Source organism: Carlito syrichta, unplaced genomic scaffold (genome assembly GCF_000164805.1).
Source record: "Carlito syrichta isolate Samal-C Ts95f unplaced genomic scaffold, Tarsius_syrichta-2.0.1 Scaffold308685, whole genome shotgun sequence".
NCBI classification, from domain to species: Eukaryota; Metazoa; Chordata; class Mammalia; order Primates; family Tarsiidae; genus Carlito; species Carlito syrichta.
In genome coordinates this window covers 445,988-469,826 of record NW_007252781.1, presented here as the reverse complement: position 1 = coordinate 469,826, position 23,839 = coordinate 445,988, and the positions used below count along the sequence as shown (strand labels likewise).

Here is a 23,839-nt window from a genome sequence, read left to right as displayed (position 1 = left end):
AACATTTAACTCCTTTGACATCTGATATTTAACTGATGACCATTCATTTTCTATCCTGTAAAGTCAAGATAAAAATGATCTACTGTGCATAGTTGTCGAGGATTTGTATTTATATTTAACATAGGGTCTGGCTGAAAAAAAGTGGTGAAGGATATTATACAAGTTCATTGACACCACTATTCTAAATTGTCATACTTACTTTCTGCAATTTCCACTGCTTCAGATGGGAGGAAAGCTGGGGCATTGTCATTTTTATCAGTTACCTGTACCTTGATCATGGTCGTGTTAGAATGCCTGGGCATCCCTTTATCTGCAGCTTGCACAATCAAGCTGGTTTGGAAAAGAATCACAGAATGTTATCCATTATCCAGAAATTGAGAAATAAAAAACATAAATATCAAGTATCTCGTTGAAAATTTAAAACTGAGCTGACTAGCAACTTTTATTTCTCCCCTGGCTTTTTCTAAATGTCATCATTTAAAATTGATTTCATAAGAATGTGTATTTATTTTTGACATGTTTAGAAAACCAAATCCAGCAAGCTGCCAGGGGTCAGGAGGTGTCAATGTCCAAACAAATGGACCTTTTCTGGGAGCTAGACTGTAAAATTCAATCCTGTCCTACTAAGAACAACCTACAAAATATAAACACTAGTACCTAGTACCTGTACTTTGAATAAGCAGATGGTCTCCACCTTGCCATGCCATGGCCTGGATATTGCTACACATTTTCATATTACTAAAACAACAAAAGATGGAACCACTAAAAGGCTGCTTTTTACTGATATTTTTCAGATGCAAACCAATCAAAATTCTAGAATTAAGAAAGGACAGTGCCATGATGAACACACATACAAAAAAATGTATGACTAGCTAGGGCTGTAATGTAGAGGTAAAAGTATGATCTGAAAGAATTTATGCACTAATTCAATCTCTCTTTAATGATGCCATAACTAACTTCTCCATCAACCAAGCTACAAACCTTATTACAGTCTTTAACTTCTCCCTTTCTCTCACCATCCTTCTAATATCCAAGTAATTATGCATCTCAGCGATTTTACCTTCTGAATCTTGCTTGGATTAGTGTTCCTATCCATTTCATCCCTACCTTCAAAAGCTTCAGAAAGAGTGAGTAACCATTCTGTTTTGCCTGGGGCAGAAGGGCTTTTTAGGACATGAGAATTTCAGTGTTTTTAAAACCAAGATAGTAAGCAGACTGGGCTTTCAGTGCTACATCCAAGAAAGTCCTGGGCAAACCTGGACAGGCTACAGCCAAGAAAGTTCTGGGCAAACTTGAACAAGCTGGTCCCTGTAGCCTCAATCCCTTATCATTTTTTCCTGGAATGCTCTGCAGGTATTGAAACCTTTCTCAACAGGATTACTTGATAATTTACCAACCTCCCTATTGCAAGTCTCCTCTGCTCCATTCATCCCCTACAATGCAGCTCAACTACTCTATCTAAAGACCAAATTTGAAAAGATGGCCTCTCTATTTAAAACCTTTTCTTGGCTCTTCATGCCTACAAGAGGTTGTCCAAACCTCGAACATGGATATATGAACTTTTATGTCCTGATTTCTGCCTGGAATCCCTATTCCTGCATGCTCTTGGTTTTTCAAAGCTAACAGCTCTGTGAAGTTTTTACTGATCTTTCATTTGACTTGGATGTCCTTTATGTATTCCCATAGCACCCTGTACATTCTTCTGCCAGAGCAGTCACCATTCTTTGTTCTTAATAATTTATATGTCTGCCTCTTCTGTAAGTTCTTTGAGGGCATGTGACTGCCTTGTTTGCTTTTATTTAATAGGTGTTGAGTGCTGGTTTCTCAGGATTTGCCAAAGGTTACATATGCATTAGATGACAGAGCCAGGATTTGAGCCCTAGTTTTGGGCGACTGGAAATCTGTGCTCTATTACATGATACTCCATAAACATCTCTTTTGCTGTGTATATATCACAACTTAAGGTATAACTACTGGCTTATTTTTTACACTGTGAAGGCCAGGAGGGCAACAGAGTAATACAATGAGTTGTCAATTAGAAGATGCTCTTTATTTCAGAAGCGCATTGTGGAGACTACCTTTTAAGAAACAAGTCTTGGAAGTTGACACAGCTCTACTTTTTTTCATTGTTAGCTCATCTGATAAAGTGTTCTTTATCTTTACAACCTTATATTTTAAAGTGATGTAAAAAAGCATCAATTCTTTCTTAATTTGAATTCCACTTAATAGCAAAATGATCCCTGTTTATCTGCCATTCATGAGGCACACTGGCTGCCTTCTACACTATCTGAGTTAAAACGTTAGTAGACCAACCACTAGAATTTCAAACTCCTGAGGTCTAACTTCTGAAATAATTCCACATGGAAAGTTTATTTTGTTAGTATGAATATCCACTGGGTACATATGGCAATATTTTACCAAAAATGATTTCTTTTAATGCTTTCTCTCCTTGATGCCTGCCCTTCTCAGTGTCATCTAAAGTCTCAGCCAAGATACCAAAGTTAAGACTCTGTCAACTCTTCCTAACATAGCCATAATCACTCTTATTTTCACTAACTTTACTACTCAGGTGTTCTACATAATGCCTTGTCAAGTTAAAAAAAAGGGGGGGTGAGATGCTTTGATATGGAGAGAAATGCATTATTTAGTATCAAAATAAAAGGACAAGATAAAGGCTTCTCAGTGGCTTTAAGAACAAATACAAAATTATGAAGATGGATCTGCAGAGATTCTACACACAGCTTCAGTGGGACCTCAAACTGTCTACAATGACTCTTTGGCAGTCACTGTGAAGATACTGGTTGTAGCTAGTCCAGCTGGATCTATGTGCCAGAGTTGTTTCCCTGAGTAATATAATCAGCAAAGACTACAAATAAAACTGACCAGATTAAGAACAGACCCTTTCTAAGCATTCTAAGTTCAGAGCATACTTGTCCTAGTCTATCAACCATAGGAAGCTTCTTTTACCATGCTAAACCTTCAGTGAAGCCTTTGCCCAGGCAGGATCTTTTTTGATTGCCTTAAAATACTGTAGTTGTTGATAGGGGATTTTTCAAAACTCTCTCTCTCTCAACTATATGTTAAATGTCTACCAAGAGTTTTCTGTTCCTTCTGAAAGGCTAAGAAAAGTAAAAATATCAGCCAACATCAGAAATATCTATGAAAAGAAGAACTACGATTTCTGGTAAGGATAGCAAGCTGACTACACAGGTTTTCGCTCCTCTTTCTCCCAAGATTCCACTCAAATGATAGCAAGAGAATTTTGAGATAAGGTATAAGTCAATCCAGCCTCAGCTAAAAAGAAAATAAGACATTAGTGGGTGGAACAAGTGAGAAATATCAGCAATTTCTGGAAGACACAAGCAGATGGAAGAGTGGTTATAGATGAGTGAGTCAGAGGAAATCAGAGAGTAAAATGCATTTAGAATGTACAACACCATGAGTGGATCCTAATGTAAACTATGGGTCTGAGTGATGATGATGAGTCGATATAGCTTCATCCATTCTAATAAATGTGTCACCTGCTGGAGTTAACACTAGGCAAGGCGGTGCATGTGTGGGGACAGGGACATATGGGCTATCTCTGTACCTTTCTCTTAACTTTGCTGTGAACATAAACTGCTCTACAAAATGAAATCTTAAAAAAAAATGCATTCAGAGAAGGATAAGGATGTGAGGAGCAGAGTTGACTCCAGGTAGCCAAGGAGAGGCTCAGGATATGACAAGGGGTGGAGTGAGGTACTAAGCTAAAAGCAGGAAGATTATTTTAAACTCAAAATATAGAACAATCATGTCCCCTTTGCCCACTGCTCTTCACTCCCAGTAAAGAATGCCTGTGGTTCATAACCAGGGTAAGTGACACTGAGAGATTGTCCCTGGAGAAATGAAATTTCCCTCCCAAAGAAAAGTGAGCTCCATATATGCCATTTGTATGCCATCCTGTAAAGTAGTCAACCATTCTCTCTGGTTCATTTGATAATGAAGTGTGCCTCTAGCCAACTCGGAGGTTCTAATGGCTGATTCTGCCTCACTCAGAACCAAATTACGTATAGAAAGCCTTTAGCATGAAAAAGAGAGCTCAATATAGAAAAAGTGATAAAAGGAAACTGGTGGAAACAGATACTGAAAGGAACAAAATACAATGTAAAAACAATTCTAAATAATGTCCTTGGAGAGATATCAGAAGATAATGCATCTATAAAACAAGAACCAGATACTATGAAAGGGATCAAACATCAATAAATAATTTCTGGAAATAAAAACAAATATATAAAACCTTCCCAATCTTTAACTTAAAAAAAGTTCAGAAGATTAAAATTCAGAAAATATTTCCCCAAAATGAAACAACTAAAATAAACCAACACACAAAATAAGAACTGCAAAGTAAGAAATAAAATACAAATAACAAAGGATAAATCCAGACAGTCTAATACCTGATTGAATAGGATCTAGGAAAAAGGAACAGAGCAAAACAAATAAATCAAGACCAAAAAAAAAAAAAAAAAAGTGAGGAAATTATCAATGAAATAATACAAGAAAATAGAAAAAAAAATTATCAGAAGAGAACACTGGATACTCAGAGTAAGAAAACAGACATATATCAAAATATAAAATCACATTCCTAAAAATAGCCTAAAAACTTCCACAAAGAAGGAAAACAATCATACAAAGTAAAATAATTAGAATGGCATCAGACTTCTCAACAGCAACTCTGGGTTTTAGAGAATAACCACAATGCCTTCAAAATCCTAAGAGATATTTTCAATTATCCAATGTATATATCACATGAAAGATTAAAATAAAGGCGTTCTCAGATATGTAAAGGCTCAGAGAATTTACTCCCTGGCACTTTTTCTTACAAAGCTACTGGAAGAGAAACTCAAGAAAGAGAAAGACATGGGAATTAGAAATCCTGACCCAACCTAGGACAGTCATAAACCAAAGACTTGGAATATCAACCTTGCAGTTGGCTTAGTGAGCCAAACTGGCCATGCTAAAGGGAAAGGGAAGAAGTCAGTCACATTCCTATATACCAACAGTAAACAACAGAAACCCAAATAAAAAGCACAATCCCATTCACAATGACCACAAAAAAAAGAAATACCTTGACATCTTCCTAACAAAAGATGTCAAAGACCTTTACAACAAAAATTACAAAACACTGCGCAAAGAAATCAAAGAATCAAATGGAAAAATATTCCATGCTCTTGGTTTGGAAGCATCAACATTGTTAAGATGTCCATCCTACCCAGGGCAATCTACAGATTTAACGCAATACCCATTAAATTACCAGAAACATTCTTCTCATACCTGGAAACATAAACGACCCCAAATAGCCAAAACAGTCCTCAGCAAACAAACAAACAAAACAAAACAAAGCAGGAGGCATCACGCTCCCAGACTTTAAGCTTTATTATAAAGCTGCAATAATCAAAACAGTCTGGTGGTGGTACAAGAACAGGCATATAGACCAATGGAACAGGACAGAGATTCCATAAACAAATCCTCAATTTCTCAACCAAATTATCTTCAACAAAACCTCCACCATCAACCACTGGGGAAAGAAGAACCTAGTTAGTAAATGGTGCTGGGAAAACTGGCTGATCACATGCAGAAGATTAAAACAAGACCCCTACCTATCACCATACACAACAGTCAACTCTAAACGGATCAAAGATCTAAATGTAAAACCTCAACTATAAGAACATTAGAAAATTCAGGAGACACCCTTATAAAAATTAGAACTAGCAACCAATTCCTGATCAAATCCCCAAGTGCCCATACCATAAAAGATATAAGATAGACAAGTGAGACCTCATCAAACTGACAAGCTTCTGCAAAGCCAAAGAAGCCACTGAGAGTGTGGAGACAGCCCACAGGCTGGGAAAAAATAATTGCCAACTGTATATCTGACAAAGGTCTAACTAACATCTAGGATCTAAAAAGAACTCAGACATGCAGAAAAGTAAAAAAAAAAAAACTGGGCTCGGTGGCTCAGCCTGTAATCCCACGCCTTTGGGAGGCTGAGGTGAGTGGATTGCCTGAGCCTGCAGGTTCGAGACCCGCCTGGGCAGCGAGACCTCATCTCTATAATAAATCAAAAAATCAGCTGGGCATGGTAGCACATGCCTGTAATTCCATCTACTTGGAAGGCTGAGGCGGAAGGATCGCCGGAACCCAGCAGGTCGAGTCTGCGGTGGCCGGGAGCAGCCACTGCACTCCAGTCTGGGTGACAGAGTGAGACTCCAACTCAAAAAAAAATAAAAAAGAAAAGTAAAAAACAAACAGCTCTGTTACAAAGTGGGCAAAAAGTATGAAGAGACACTTCTCAAAAGAAGAAATACGAGCAGACAACAGATACATGAAAAAATGCTCAGGCTCACTAGGCATCAAAGAAATGCAAATTAAAACCACATTGAGATACCACCTAACTTTAGTCAGGATGGCCATCATCAATAACTCAAAAAACAACAGGTGCTGGAGAGGATGCAGGGGAAAGGGAACACTTCCACATTGTTGGTAGAAGTGTAAACCAGTACAACCTCTGTAGAAAACAGTGTGACTATTCCTAAAAGATCTAAAGATTGACCTCCCATACGACCCCACAATCCCCCTACTGGGAATATACCCAGGGGAACTCAAATCATTCTATGAAAAAGATATCTACCCACACATGTTTATTGCAGCATTATTCGCAATAGCAAAAACATGGAACCAACCGTGCTGCCCACTGAAAGAGGACTGGATAAAAAAAAAATGTGGTGCATATACACGATGGAATATTGCACAGCCATAAAGAAGGACAAAATTACGAACTTCACACAACTTGGATGGACTTAAAGGCTATAATACTGCATGATCTATCCCAGCAACAAAGAACTGAGTATCACATGTTCTCACTCATAAGAGGACCTTGAACAACTTCATAATACTATATGAAAAAATTAGCAGTAGTGGGAAACTGCCAGGGTAGGGTGAGGGCAGGATTGGCAGTAGTGGGAAACGGCCACGGAAGGGCAGTGGCAGGATTCGCAGAAGTGGGAAACTGCCAGGGGAGGATGGGGCACAACTCATCAACAAGGGTACCTGCATAATGAACATTTGTATAACTAACCCTGAATTGTACCCCACATATTTAAAATAGATATTTTTTTAAAAAACAGCAGAAACCTGGATGTTAAATCCACATATATCATAACAGGAAGTTGAGAGAATGTTTAAAATGATAAATTATGACATAGTGGTGTTTATAAATCAAAGAAACCAGTTAAAAGTTTCTACTTCTGAAAGGGTGAGGCAATGGTTGCTGACTTTCATCTATGCCCATTGATATTCTATTATACTCTTTTATTTCTTAGTGTGATATATTACTTTGACAGTAAAACAGTTAAATTAAGAAAATGTGCTTAGATAAAAATCTTTAAGTTTTATCTATCTATTGCATGCCTGAACATGCTCGAGTAGAGCCAATCCTAAAAACACACCTACTCTCAAGCCTGAATCCCACTCAGTGATCACTGTATGGCATTTCTTCCTTCTAATATGACATTGCTAAAAAAGAAAAGCAGTCTATCGTAATTGTCTCTGCTTCCTGTCTTAGTCACTCCTCAACCCATTATACTCTGCTTTCCATTTATCACTTTGTGCATCTCCTTTGGAAAATATTATCAAGAGCAGCCTAATCACAAGACAAGGGTCTCCTTCCAGCTGTGAACGTAAACATTATAACCTCAAAATGCTTACTCAGGCCTAGTTGAAATGAAAAGAAATTCCAGGTTATGATGGTATTGAGAAGTCCTCAGATGTTTGTACTTAGAAAAGGAAAAGTACTGTGCTATTGCTTTGGCCCTTGTTTATGAACAGAAATCCAGAGACACAGAAAATATTTGTACTCTGGTGACTGCACAGGAAAGTGAACTGAAAGCACCACTGGGACAGTAATCAAATGAGACACAAATTTTACTTAAGTTTAAATCTATAGGTACAACATTTCTTAGTATCATGAATTACAGTTTCTTCCTTTAGAGTTTACAGAAACTCTCTAAGAGAATAACTAATAACAATGAAGTAGTTGGTGTTTGATCTCCCCAAACTTATGATATTTGCAATACATATTTGTTGCATAAAATTGTACTTGGTCACTTAATCTATAGAATACTTTTGTTAATAAAAATCAATTTGTTCACTTGATTTTTAAATTAACTTAACAGATTTGTATTGATTAACCTGCAAATATAATACTAGGTAGGTTAACTTGTTAGAAAACAATTTGTCATAAGCTTATTCCTTGTAAACTCCTTAGATTAAGGAATATGGTTGGCCTTCCATGTTCTCAGATTCTGCATTTATGGATTCAACCAACTGGGAATAGAAAATGTTTGAAAAATACAACAACAAAAAAGAATACAGATAAAAACCAATACATTATAACCACAATTTGCATAGCATTTACAATGTATTGGGAATTATTAATAATCTTGAGATGATTCAAAGTACATGAGAGAATGTGTGTAGGCTATATGCAAATACTACACTATTTTATACATGGGACTTGTGCATCTATGGATTTTGATATATCCTCAGGGGTGGGGGCTGGTGTATAGGAGTGGTCCTGGAAGCAATTTCCTGAGGATACCAAGGGATGACTGTAGTTTTAAAGATTCTAACCGAAGCACATTTTGAAGTCTTGTTCTTTTATGCCATCTAACCATTCCCCTTGGTCTCCATGACACCATTGCTTCCTGAATTTTTCTATACCCTGACTCTATTTTGTGGTTGTTATTTCTCAACCTCGCCCTCAAGTGGTGATAATTCACCTCCAACCTCATTCTCACTTTGCATGTTCTCCCTAGGTAATTCCATTTCACATCTTTTCCTTGGATGAATTCCAAATCGAAATCTTGCGTTAATACCCCTTTCTTGAGCTCCAGAATGTTTTCCATTGCTAAGGTGTATTTTCACTTTTGCCCTTGCACTGGCCCTTTAAACACAGAATCCTTAGCATAAGAATCATAATCTCCATCTATTTCTCTTCCTGTCTTTCCTATGAAGAAATTTCAGAACCATTTTCTGTCACCTTCCTCATTCAATACATTCAGATGGTTGCCACGTTCTTATGAATTCCATGTCTGAATCAACTTTTAGGTACATCCCTCCTTTCGACCCCACTGCATCATCCATGTAATAGACCTATCATTGCTGCTATCTAACCTAGCTGGTTTGCCTGATGCTATTCCTCTGTCCTACAACGCATCCATTACTGGATGTCTTTGAAAAATAAAGATCTGAACACTCCCTCAACTACTTATACTTTTATGCAGTCCACAAAGTATAGTTTCTGTTACATGATCTAAAAAGTCATTCGAAACTTGTCTGCTACCCTTTTTTAAAAAATCATCCCACACTTAATTGATTCTCAGGTACAATGTACTACTTGCTATTTCCAAGCATACAAAATATCTTCATACACCCATGCCTTTCTTCATGCCCTTGGCCTGAAATGCCTTGTATTCCCTTTGCTTCAGATCCTTAATAGAGTGGAGTTCCAATCCCAGTTCTGCTTCTTATGCGCCATGTATTTTGGAAAAGATGATTAACATCTTAACCCACTTCCTACCTTGCCTGTATAACTGCTTTTTAAAATTTCTCTTACCGTCATAATGTACATTCAATGGAGAATATACTGTGAGTTTAGCATTGCTCCTGGCAATAATTGTGAAGCTGCCTATACAAAATGAATAAAAGTTCACAAGGTTAGAATGGTGATGGGTATGAATTCTGTTAGGATATAAGCACAGCTAAATCATAAGGTTCGCCTTTCCTCCCTCCAGTCATATCCTAACTCCCAGGGCTGCCTGCGAGATTAATGAATTTGTTTTTCTATTGAAGAACAACTGGCTGTAGGGCATGCCAACCTCCTTGAAGGTATCTGGAAATTTAATTGGCCAAAGGACATGAGTAGCTTTGATCACGAGGGATTCCTCCTCCTGTATCCATTGTCTACAAGATTGATAACTTCTTAATTGTTCCTATAGATAATATAAACCTAAGACAGTGTTTGTGATGTTTTCCAGACTCTACATTCTAGTAGATCACTGGATTCCAATCAATCCCATGAGCCCCACCCAGAAACTGAATTGATGTACAAAGACAATCTGGACACCTCTGTGCTGATTGTTCACCAACCAATCAGCAGTCTCAATTCCCTAGCCCCCTGCCCACCAAATTACTCTTAAAAACCCTAGCTTCTGAGTTCTTGGGGAGGCAGATTTGAGAAAAATCTTTGGTTCTCCTGGCTTAGCTGCTTTAAACCCTTTCCCTAACGTCACAGCTGCTGTCTTACTCTTGGCTTCTGGGCAGCAGGCATAAAACCTGGTCAGAGCCGGGCTCAGTGGCTCAGCCTGTAATCCCGCGCCTTTGGGAGGCTGAGGTGAGTGGATTGCCTGAGCCCGCGGGTTCGAGACCCGCCTGGGCAACTTGGCGAGACCTCATCTCTACAATAAATCAAAAAATTAGCCGGTCGTGGTAGCGCGCGCCTGTAATTCCAGCTACTCGGAAGGCTGAGGCAGAAGGATCACCGGAGCCCAGCAGGAGAGGCTGCGGTGGCCGGCAGCAGCCACTGTACTCCAGTCTGGGTGACAGAGTGAGACTCCAACTCAAAAAAAAAAAAAAAACCTGGTCAGGTTGTAGTAACTGTTCCTTTACCTTGAATTATACTACAGAAGCTTAATTCTTAAACACTTAATGAACTCTAAGTTGTCTGGGAATTTTTGCTCATGTGTATTTAAAGTCTCTCAAAAGAGAAAGATCTTGACCTTAAAGTATTACAAGGTCTATATGACTATCAGTTAACCAATTTAAACAGTGTTAAGTTGACCACATTAGTGATAAATTTAAGTGATTCAGGCCATGATTCAAATTCCAGTTTTGCATGCTCACACTTAAATGAGTGTTATTTCACAATTATAAACTGGGACTTATTTGTTAGTATTATTTTAATTTTCTAAAGTGTTTTTTTCTAGTTTTTATTTTGCAAGTGTTCATATATGTACTTTTCATATTAATTCACACCACACAATAGGAATCCCTACTGCAACTGCTCACATTCACTAGAATCATTTACTAGCTTCGTGTTCTTGGTCAACCACCTTTACCTCTCTGAGTCTCAATTTCTTCATTCTGTAAACCAGGTCTATCATAAGAATCCAACTAAATAATAAATGTAAAGCAGGTGTTCATAAATGTTAACTTCTGTGATTAGTGATATGCTATCTACTATAGATTACAAGCTCCCTGAGAACAAGGATGACTTCATTTGTCTTTGTATCTTCAGCCTTGTGTTTGGTAAATAGTTTTTATGAATTCAGAAATATCAGTGAGATAGAAATTAAAGCCTATTTTAAAATTTGCCATCATCTTTCTGAAGTAGAATTTTGGCAGGATTAGTTTTCTAGGATAAACAAGGCTAACTTTTCAAGATTGGTAGCTGAAACAGTTTCTCTAGACAGGTGAATAGCCTAGTTTTCTGAGCTCCCACAGAAAAAAACAAGATGTGGTTGAGAAATGATTAGAGCCAGCTAGAATCAAGATGGCAACTAATTTGCCTGCTACCCCACCTTGCCCCTCATTATACGCTCATTTTATAACACCTTAGCATACTAGTAAACACACTCTCCAGTGCAATGACAGTTCCAACTCTGCCCACTTATAGTAATAAACTAGGTGGACCCCCAGTTCTTAGAAATTTCCACATCTTTCCCAGGAAATCCATGATTATTCCACCCCTTGCTTAGCATGTACTCAAGAGGCAATTATAAAAATAAAACCTCAGTGATGTATGGTTGCTGTTCTTCCTATAACCAGCCCAAGTCGCTCTGCCTATGGAACATTCTGCTCTCTGTCATTCTGATAAACTTACTTTCATTTTCCAACTGAGACCCCAGCAATGTACAGGGGCTGCTCTGCCTATATTGTAGTTTCCTTTCTGTTTCTCTTTTCTTTTAATAAACTTACTTTCGCTTTCCTTTGGTGGCTTACTTTTGAATTCTTTCCAGCACAAAGCCAAGAATCTACATAGCCTCTTGGGTGAGATTTCACTTTGGGGTCCCCCATCCTTTGTCATCTTTACTGAGCTTTCTTATATGTGACTTAATATGAAAAGTAAAACTTAATACATCTATAATTACGTGGAATCAAACTGACAGTATCTCTGTTTTTCTCATTTTATATTTTGAAACAAAGGGCTAGAACTGGGAATATTTTTCTCAATCAGAAAATAGCAATACTTCAAAAACAAAACAAAACAAAAAGCTGAATTAGACCATTTCCAAACCATTCTCTAAAGGTGTAGTAGACTAGGGGGAAAATCCTCCACTTTTTTGCCTTAAATATCAAGGAAAGCACTAAAGAGAGATAGAAACCACACCACAGGCAGGGGTTGTGGGTAGATGTGGGGAGAGCCCAGAGAGGTTTAAAATATTTCCTTGCCATGGTGATGCTGGAGATTGTGTCTGTGTGTGTGTGGGGGGGGGTTGTATATGTGTGTATTTCTCTTTCTGTGACAATATGTGTGGGGTTCAATTTCTCTCAGTTCTTCCTTCTCCCAGCCTTTTCTTTGCGGAAAATTGGAGAAAGGCACTTTTAAATACTGGGACTGATTTAACAGTTGTGAACATAGGAACTATGATGCAAATAGGAAAAAGTTTAAAGAAGTTAGATTTAATTGTTAACTAGGCTCCACTGAGTAAGAAGAACACTGTAACAGAAAGTCACTATCAGAAAATGTTTAGTTCCTAGAACACAGCAGACATCAATAATCTGAGATTAGACTAAAATTTACCTGCAGTTATCTACAGAGAGGGACCAAAAAGCTTCATGCTTATGATTATCATAGAAACAATGTAGTCAAATAGGTTTTAATATATTTATACAATAAGTATCATAACAGATAATTATGCTAAAATATCACTTAGATTCCTAATAGTTAATACACAGTAAGGTCTTAAATTTAAAATGCTTTTGAAATAATTTTGAAATAGATTAAACAAACAAAAAAATCTAAACACTTAAAATTTTAGAGTTGGGAGGTTTTTCAGATGTTAATTAATCCAATCCACCTAGTAATAGATTCTATTTTAATCAGCTCTCAACCACACAAATATATCATACTAGCTTCATAAAACACAAAAGAATATGGTGTGGGGGAATACTGACACAGACGATCTTTGGTATACTGTACCTGTGTTTTTCTTACACAAGAGATCGGTCTTCATCTATGCAGTAGAAATAGCATGACTCAGAATCAGAATACCTACGTGCAAATCCAAGTTTGATCCTCAAATTGTTCTGTGATCCTGAGCAAGCCACTGTATGTCTCATTTACTATTGTCTCATTAGTAAATAAGATAGTGCTCATCTTAACATCCTCGTCAGGTAGTTGTGAGGATTAAATAATATATTGTATGGACAAGGCCTTTTGGAAAAATACAAAAATACAATACCTATATAAAGCCTACTAAAATGGACAAAAAGAGAGCCAGGGCTCTTTTGAACCACAGGCTGCCCAACCACTACTCTAGAGACAAATAAGAAGAATAGTTTCTTGTGCCCAAAAAACAGGGATTATCTTTTGGAGAGCAGGCCCCTTGTAGTACAGCTTCTCCCCCGCTCCTCAGGTAAGTGTTCTAGGAATCCATCAACATCTGTATACCGGCTAGTTTTGCTGCAAGTGGCTGCATTTGATTTCAGTGAATCAGCGAATTTTCTTTTGGAGATTCTTTCAACATGTTTGCCCATTTCATGATGAGTGATTTACAAGTGCGTCTGCCCTCGCCATGCTAAGTGCTCAGCTGTTTTTGACCAAAATTGGCATGACTCCCATGTTCCATCCTCCCTATTCACCTGATCTCCCCCCAGGTGACTTTTTTTGGTTTGTTTCCCTGGATGAAAAAAGTCCTAAGGGAAATGTTTGCCGATGGAAAAGAGGTGAAACAAAAAACAGCAGAAGCACTAAAAGACATCCAAATGGATGATTTCAAAAACTGTTCTGAGTAGTGAAAAAAGCATCTCCATAGCTGTATTGCATCAAATGGAGAGTACATTGAAGGTGACTGAACATGTAAAAAAAAAAATACACAATTTTAAAATAAATAAATTCTGGGTTTTTAAAAAAAATACAAAAGAGGATCATAAGTTAGCTCAAAGGGAAAACACATGTTATAACTAAGTTTAGGAAGTCATGCCCAAAGCAACAATATTGTCAGAAAGCAAGCAGAATAAGTGGATTAAGAGGATCCAAATCCTGGACAAACCTGTAGAAGCTGATGAACTCATAATCTAGAATCGCATTGGTTGTTAGCGTCCCACTCAGTGCGTCGATCTGGAATGCTTCCTCTTGGTTGCCAGAAAGAATAGAATATTCAATTAGGCCGTTCAACCCACTGTCCAGGTCGGTGGCAAAAACCTGTGAGGAATAAGCTCTTTTATTATACAACATTTATTCTGCTATGTGGGTTAAGGCTGTTTGTCAGAGAAATGCATTATGAAAGAATCAGATTGTCAAATATATTTTAAAAGCAATGATCAAAAGAATATCATCAGATAGCTGAAACTTACATTTATTTTCTGCATATGCAACCAAAGTATTTCCAAATAGTTTTCAGTAAGAGTGGCACATTTTTTAAGCTATAATTTTATGCAATAAAAAGAATTATTCAAAAAAATCTAATTTGCTGGAATCAAAGATTTCCAGCAGTGTATATGGATTCATGCTAGCACAAGAAAAGGAAAGAAATGCTACAGGAAATCTCCACATAGTGAATGATAGTTTTTTCATTTGTCCTTTTTTCTGCTTAAAGTATTGCCTATAAAATAAGACAGTTGTGAGCGCTTTTATATTGTATTTAAAGTATCACTCTTAAAGTTTCTTTAATAAATAAAACAAAGCCTGGATTTAGTACTAACAAATTTAGATCCTGATCATGTATTTGATGAGTTATCAAAGCGGTGTTGAAGATAAAACAAAAGTTTTACATCATTCTCCATTGTTCTGCATTAGATTATAATCACTAAACCAATTATGTTAGTGGATTTAAGATATTGTTTAGGATCCAGTTGGCAGATTAATCATATTTTTAAAAATATTCTCTATGCCCCTCACCTCAGGCTGAGCTCACATCCCGCATCATCTCTCTCCTGGGCTACTTTATTAATGGATGGCCACGTGAGTTTTTCCTTCTAACTTTCTACTTTCTCAATCTATCCTTCAATTTTTGCCAGGATTCTCAGGGGATGCCGAATGGCCTAAGTGGAGCATCCTGGGCCTCATCAGGAGGGCACACAAGCTGGTTCCTTGGTACAGAAAGGCAGCAAGACACAGTTTCCTTTGGTCTGCATCTGGGGACAAATATAGTCACTCTGTCCCATGGAGCTGTACATTTAAAAGTGTTTCCAAAGGTATATCTGGATGGGGTTAGTGTTTAGGGTGTTGGTAACACATATCCGCTAGGGCTAACTTCACCAGGGCGGAAATGCATTGAGAGATAGTACCCAGTGAATCCAGGAACACAAGCAACTCTGGGGAATCTAAGGCACAGCTTTGTTGTTATCAAGATGGCTCAGCTCTAATGTGCCGCTGTCTAGGTGTCCCCTCAACCAAGATTCAAATTTCAGGGAGACAAAGTCTGTCTGGACAAAGCAGTTCACAGCAGCTCTGGTGGGGTGGAGGTGGGACGTGGGTCAATACTTTGACAATACCGCCAGGACTGCATTGGATAGAGGAAGGTCAAATGCTCCAAGGAAGTTTGTGGGACCGTAACTAAAATGAGGTGGTATGAACAGTGTGGTGTCAAGGACAGGAAGTAACCACCATAATCCAGAGCTCTCGCCATTTCTAATTTTTCTGAATAGGACACAGGAGAAGGTCATTACTAGCTTCCTGGAAACTACATGGTCTAAAAATGAGAAGGACAAAGTTCATGTATCTGTCCCTGACTCAGCCTCCTAGAAGTCTGCCATAACTTGAAACACTAGTGGGTCAGGCTGTCTCCCACTTATTCCATCTAAGAAGTCTACCTCCACCCAGGTTGGCTTGTGGAACAGAGAAGTACAATGTGGTAAGCCCCAGGGTGGGGATTCTCTTATGACAGAGTAGCATTGGAGGTATATGCCATCCCCACTGAATGACATCACTGGGCATGTACGATAAAGATTGGAGAAGCGAATGTCCTCTCTTTCTTCTTGAACATCTCAGTTATGGCTGAAACCAGGGTAAAGACACAGCACATCTGCAGCAAACTGGGGTCTAAAGCCATCAGGTTATTATAATAACAACTAAGTCTGCAATCATAGCCTAGGAGATCCCAGGTATCCTGCACCACGTGGGAAAAGGAGCTAAAATTCCAAAGCAGCTGAGACTCTACTGGTCTTGTTTGCACCACTAGATGGGATCATGTGCATCAGGAATTAGACGTGAAGTAAAAGAAAGATGTCTTGCTATATATTCAGTTGGAGGTGGCCACACAGTAAAGAAATGCTGGAGGTCTTTTCCAAAAAGAGTTCAAACATGCCATGCAAATGCCTAGCCCCACCTAGCCCAGAGAGAAGGGGCTGTAATAAGCATGAAGACCTGGTTACAGCAATGGCAATCTAGAGGCCAAAAGGAATTTCCCACTCTGTGGCTAATTTTGGCTAGAAGGCAGTTTCATGCTGATTTCCTTTACAGGGATACAGAAGGTCCAGTTTAACAACTATAAGAGTCTCAATTTAATGGCAAAGGGAAAGGCAAAAACAGCACTTGTTCTGCCCTGAGGCTGGTAGGGAAACTATCAAGGATGAGTGGATTTTAGAGCTTGAACATAACTGCCACATGAACAGATTCTCTTGTTTAGGACTTGGGTTATTTACTGAGATGAGGCTAGTCCTGAAAACAGCAGATCTGTCCACACACTGGTTCACCCTTGAAGACAGAGAGCAGATATCATTCTTCTGTGAAGCCTTACACTTTTCATTCAGGGAGAGTCCTACACTTTTCATCCAGGGAGTGTGTGTCTGTCTCCTCTTTTCTCTTAGGACACTAGACGCATACTTCTATTATAACATTAATTACAATACGTTTAAGTTATATACTTTTATTTCTGGTTTCTCCATTAAATTATATACATTTATAAGGATAGTCATTTTTTGTGCCCCTACATAGTCCCTACTAGTGCTCAAGAGTCTGTAGAGAAAGCAGGTATCCATAAATGACTACTGAATGAATAAAGAGGTAAACTGAATGCAGGTTTTCAGATTTCCTTCAATCTAAGATTTATCCAATTCAACAAACATTGACCATGCCCAGGAAGATTTAATTGGTGGGTTGGACATAGGTCTTAGATGTTTTGATGTACATTGATTGATGATGATTCTCTCTCTCTCTCTCTCTCTCTCTCTCACAGACACACACACACACACACATACACATACAGAAACGTATTTGTTACCTGTATGACATGAGCATTGTAGAACTCTCCCTCAGACACTGATGCTTGGTAAACACTTTGCTCAAAGCATGGGGAGTTGTCATTCACATCCTGTATCAACACAGCCACTCTGCTGTAGGCTCTGTGCCCATTACTTTCAGCTAAAATGATGAGTTGCACCTCATTTCTGACTTCAAAATCAAGAAACTTGGGTTCTTTCACAGTGAGTTGTCCTATTTGTATTTCCAAGGCAAAAATAAAAAGAAAATGATGTTGTAGTTATCTTTTAAAAGTCACCTTGACCTCATACACTCACATGCCACCTACCTATCCCTCAAAAGCCTCCCATTGGCTGGCCTCCCTTCCCCACTGTCTGGAATCATCATGAAAACATTGGGATATTACAGATATTTGCAGGGTTCAAACATGTAGCGGGAAAGAAACTATGAAGTGTCTGAAATCTGGGAGCTGTATCTTAAGTTGTCCTGCTCTCTGCATATTTAGCCCATGGCCATGTCTGGAAAGTCTATCAATCAATTATCGCTGGATTCCACCTCTCACCCCACTGCTGCTGCCCTCCTCTAAGCCAACAGCATTTCCCACCTTGTCCTCTGCACTAGTCACGTAACTGGTCTCCTCTCAATTTAGTTTCCACTCTGAATTTTTACAAATGATGCTGTTGTTCTGCCTAAAACCCTTCCGTGGTCACAACAGATGTCTGTTCCTTGAACTCTCATTCAAGAGTCGCCATGCATGTGCTTCCATCTGCTGGACAGCCCTCACATCTGTCCTTCCTCAGAGGTATTTCAGACTACCCATGCTTGTACCATCACTACACCAGACCCCATCGGATTCCCACAAAGCACATGGTTTCCAGGCAGCCATATTGTCACCTGGTTTACCTGTTTTGGTCCTATTATTTTTCTTGGCATATAGGCTCCACAAGGTGAGGACCCTTACCTATCTGTTTCACACCGTCATATCCCAATATCTAGCTCAGGGTCTGGCTTACAGGTGGTGCCCAATAATACTTTAAGCCCTCATATAAAAAGCAGAACCAGGTCAGGGAAGTGGACTTTTAGGGATGATGTCATGCTCAAGTACCCTCTCACCACCAGATTAAGAAACTTACTCCCTTCATATAATTTTCTTCTCTGTTTTTTTCCTCTACTTTCCAACAAAATATATGACTCAATTTATTATTATTTCCTTGGCTTCACTGTTCAACAATCCCATCGGATACAGATTTGCTGAATGAGCACTGATTTGGAGTTAGAGAAACCTGTAACCAAGCATAAATCCTAGGCTTCTCTAATTTAGGTCAACAACCTGGCTCCATTGCCTACTAATTTTGTGACCTAGAGGGAGTTATTCAGGTTTCATAACAATGACATCATAGGGTGGCTGCAAGAAGCAAGTGACATGATGTACTTGGAATGTTTCTTTGTAGTAGCTTGTAGATTCCATGATGTTTTGCCCATGTGCCCATGTTTGTCTGCTCCCACATCATCACATAAAGATGTAATATTTTTGTGAACTCCGAATTTAGAAAGAGATAATGTAATAGCCATGGGCTATTAGAAGTTATCTATCATAGAAACAAAGAACTGAGTACCACATGTTCTCACTCATAAGCAGACCTTGAACAACTATTGTAATACTATAAGAAAGGAATTGGCAGTAGTGGGAAACTGCCAGGGGAGGGTGGGGGCAAAATCGGCAGTAGTGGAAAACTGTCAGAGGATGGGGGGCACACCTCATCAACTAGGGCACTTGCATAATGAACATTTGTATACCTAACCCTGGATTTTATCCCATATATTAAAAATAAGAGATTTTTAAAAAGAAGAAGTTTAATCTTCTGGTGAAATAATCTGTAGTTTCTGGATACATGGCCTAGAAACTGTAGTTCTTACAACTTTATCTGAACCAGCTTCCCCAGATCACCAACCTCATCCAAAAAACTTCAGGCCATTCGGTACCTACTTGCAGTCTAGTGTGAATCATATTCTGTTCTAATAATCTACCCTTGGGATTAAGTGTTTTGGGGGAGATTTACAAATTGTATTCTGTTAAGAAAAAGAAATTTATATTCTATATTAAGAACTCACTGAACTACCAGATTTAAAACTTCATAAGCTCACTATCACTTTTTGACATCACATTTATTTATCAATTTAGTACTAGAACCAAATTACTTTTACAAACCACAGTTTGGTTGTGGCCAACACCCCTCACAGAAAATTTAGAGTAGCTCTAACTTTTGTCAGCTGAAGAATCATTAAGGTGTATTTTGATTTGCTGGTGTTGAAAGAAGTTGGTCTTCAGAACCTCTGTGAAATAAGGGCTGATTTCCACACCCCCAAATGGCCCAGGAGCCCGTCTGAGGTGGGTCCAAAGCTCTCACTGGGATCTCTGCCTCCACCACACAGAGCACTCGGCTGGCTATCATGTTCTGTTACTGTTTGTAAAGGAAAAATAAAATAGAAATGCAACACCAAATTGCCAATGTCACTTAGTAGAAAGTGTGCCAATTATAGTGCAGATCAAAGTGGATTGTTTAATAAAAGGCTTGTGTTTAGGCTTTGATAATTGGAATTTTGCACTTGGAATGGATCTATGGGACTAATGCTTTCCTTGCTTGGTTTTTATTTTTGGCGTAATAACTGGCATATGCTGTGAAAGTCGTGCAAGTAGAAAAGACAATAACTAGTCTGTGGGATGATTCAAGGTTGGCACACCTACTATAGTCACATTTTTCCTTGGATGATAATGTGTATTTTTCTCAAAGACATCAAAGATGTACTGTCATCAGCGAGATGAAAGCACTACTGGGCTCTGTCTTATCATATGGGCAGAAACTCACATTTTCCTTAGAGTAAGAAGCCTCATAAATACCAACTTCACATTTGTGCTGTTATGTTAGTGTGCCAGTTATATAATAACTTGAGAACAAAATAGTAGTAACATAATTCCTTATAATATATGAATGTATGTAGCTTTTGGCAAATATAAATACACATCAAAATGAGATTAAGATTCTTCAAATGCTACACCTTTGATAATATAATCAGTCAATCACACACTGTATACATGCATCTGCACAAATCCAAAGCAGAATGTGATAAATATTTATGTTATTCGGTAGCTTTTAAACTCTCTCCTTCTAAAACTATGTATTTGAAATAGTGAGAGTTTGATCAGTTTTGTTTTGTGTCACTCTGGTGCCACCATTTGTTATTTACATAAACAATCTAAGTCAAGCTTCAAAATTCCTGCTGGTTTAGACAGCAAGTAATAGATATTTTTAATCTAAGGTGGCATGAAATTTAAACACAAAAGTTACCCTTTAGTTTGTAACTATGAAACAGAGTGCAAACTGGTATAAATAGAAAGAAAAAGCAGTTCTCATCAGAGGTCTATTTTATCATAATGTATTAAACCAATAACTAATAAAATAATTACCTCACATTTTTATTCTTAAGAAAAGTGACCAAAATTAAGTAATATTGATCCTAGAGATCAATATTATTGATGCATCATGCATACTAGTTTTCTATTTTAACTAGTCCATGGTTTAAAATGTACACATTCTGAAAAGCTATTAGGCATTTTTAGGCACTGGTTAAATGATAATGAGTCAAGCACATCATGGAAGATGCATTTAATATCATAATCAGCATTTTTTTTTAAAAGGTTATTTGACAACAGTATGGTAAAGTATATACTTGAACAATCCTCATGATACAAACAACTAAAAGGCTTGGTAAATTACATATGCATATAACATATATATGCATGCATGTATATGTATTAAAATGCATTATTGGGTTGGTATAGTTGTAAGGATTTCTCAGAAGACATAAAGAAATGGAAACAACAATCCTGGGAGATTTGCAAGTTCTAAAAACCATTTTTTGTCCCCAAGGTTTCTACCACAACCTTCTACCTTGGTAATCATTTCTGATAGTTGCACAAAGAATTGAAAACAAGAAAAAAGAGCACATAAAAGGTGAAGTGGGTAACAGGAAAAACCAGTGTAAAGCTGGAAACCCAAAGGCTACATACATTCCAAATGAGTGATCAATGTGAAAACAAACAACAAACAAACGAAACTGAAACTAAGGCAGAACCAGCAGTGTGGACATTGCTGAAGCTTGCTAAAGTGTTTTGAATTGCATAGATATTAAAGGACAAAATTGTGGAATACAATCCATAGATGGAATGCAACATAAAAGTCATCCATATGATCACAAAATAATTACAGTCTCTACAGAAACACTTTGATGAGTTAAAAAGAAAGAAACAAGTTCTGATTACAATGTTCTTTCAGGAGGTTTAGGTCAAAAAACAATCAATTCTCAAAGATTCCCCATCATCAACATTGTCTGCCTCTGACATCCAACCATTGATATCACCTTGGCTCAATGATCCAGGATCAACCAAAGCAGATGATCCTCCTTCATCTGATACACAGAAACATGTTTTTTTTTTTCACCTTAGGGTTGGCTAGAAAGAAGAAGAAATATCTTCTAATCAACCTTTGTGTAAAGCAGTGTGGCATTTTCTCAAAGAACTAAAAGTTGGGCTTCCATATGATCCAGTCATTCCACTTCTGGGAATATACCCAGAGGAATATAAATTGCTCTACCAAAAAGACACCTGCACACATTTGTTCATTGCAGCACTAGTCGCAATAGCAAAAACATGGAACTAATTCAGATGCCCATTGAAAGTGGATTGGATAAAGAAAATGCGGTACATATACACAATGGAATATTATGTAGCCATCAACTAGAACAAAACCATGCCCTTCACAGCAACATGGATGCAGCTGGAGACCATCATACAAAGTGAACCATCACAGAAACAAAAAACTGAACACCACATGTTCTCACTCATAAGTGGGCCCTGATTACTGGACACATAAGCACAAGGATGGAACCGGCAGAAGCAGACACTGCTAGGGAAGGGAGGGAGGGAGAAGGGATAAAGGAGCACATGGCAACATACTGGGTACCAGGTCCACTATCAGGGAAGAGAGGGCTAGCTAGAAGCCCAAACCTCACCTGCACACAATTATGTAACAAATCCTCACATGTACCCCACAAATCTAACATTAAAGAAAGAAAAAAATATCTTCTGAGAATGTATTAGTTTAATCCTGGGTTTATGGTAACCATAATACCATAATTAGTTGTAAATTGAAAACTCTTAAGGATTAAATTTAAATTAGTTTCTCTCTGATGCTGACCCTAGGTGAATTGCAGAAAATAAAGCAAATCCTCTCTAAGGGACAAAAATTCAACCCAGTCTTCAAAGAACCCTCAAAGAAAAAGTTTCCAGAACAATGAGGAAAAAACAACAACAATGAGCACAAAAATCATAGAAAAATCAAGGCACCATAAATGACAGCAAGCCAAACCACAGATGGAAGATGGTCAATGGTTGAGGATTCTCAAGAGTTGAAGGCTTTTTTTGCCCAAATCTTTTGCAAGGACATTGCAATCAGAAGTTGTCTCTTTCTCTTTAACTCATCAAAGTGTTGCTGCAGAGGCTGTAATACTTCTGTGATCACACAGGTGACTTCAATGCTGTACTCTATTCATGGATTGTATTCAGAATTTTGTCCTTTAACATTTGTGCAATTAGAAACACTTAAATTTCAGGGATGTCCACCTTACTGGTTTACCTTCAGCTTCTTCCTCATCTTCCTCTTCCTCTGTAGATGACTCAACAAGTTCTTCCAATTTCTCTTTGGTTAACGTTTTTTAATAGCCTTCAATATGTTCTTCCATTTCCTTATCAAGCAAGTCAGCAAATCCTTCTCCACCAACTTGTCTCACTGTGTGAATGATTTTTGTAATTTTCCATCAATCCCTGGAAGCCTTTAAAATCATTCATGACTTCACTCTAGAAGTTTTTTCCAGCAAGCATTTACAGTTTCTGGTTTTAATTCATCCACTTTGCCACTTTGATGAATGTTACTGCGTCAGCAATACTGAATGATTTCCAGCACTACGTTATGTCCAGATTATGGTTTTCATTAATTAATTGCTGATTGAATGCAATCAAATATCATGCAAGTGTATAGCCTTGACAAACAAAATGATAACCTGGTCAAGGGGCTGAATCAATGAGCTTGTATTTAAAGGTAAAAATACAATCTGACCTTATTTTCATTTTCATGGCAAATAGATTCAGGATGCCCAAGTGCATTGCCTATTGTTAACAGGACTTTAAATTCCAACCTTTCCTCTTCCAGGTATTTTTTTCATTCCTAGTATGAGGCATTGTTGGAACAATTTTATAAATAAGATGGCTGTCACCCATGTTTTCTGATCATGTTAGCAGAACACAGGCAGTAAATTTTTGGTTTT

The 23,839-nt window shown here is 38.0% G+C and overlaps 1 protein-coding gene across 1 annotated transcript in view; it reads right to left on the bottom strand.

Moving 5' to 3' along the window:
• The window catches only part of DCHS2 (dachsous cadherin-related 2), a gene marked incomplete at its 5' end in the record, with an annotated part of 154,196 nt that overhangs the window by 7,768 nt on the left and 122,589 nt on the right, over window positions 1–23,839 (bottom strand). The window contains 3 exon segments of the mRNA XM_008065606.2: window positions 200–330; window positions 14,310–14,461; window positions 17,481–17,692. Coding sequence (XP_008063797.1) covers window positions 200–330; window positions 14,310–14,461; window positions 17,481–17,692 — 495 coding nt within the window.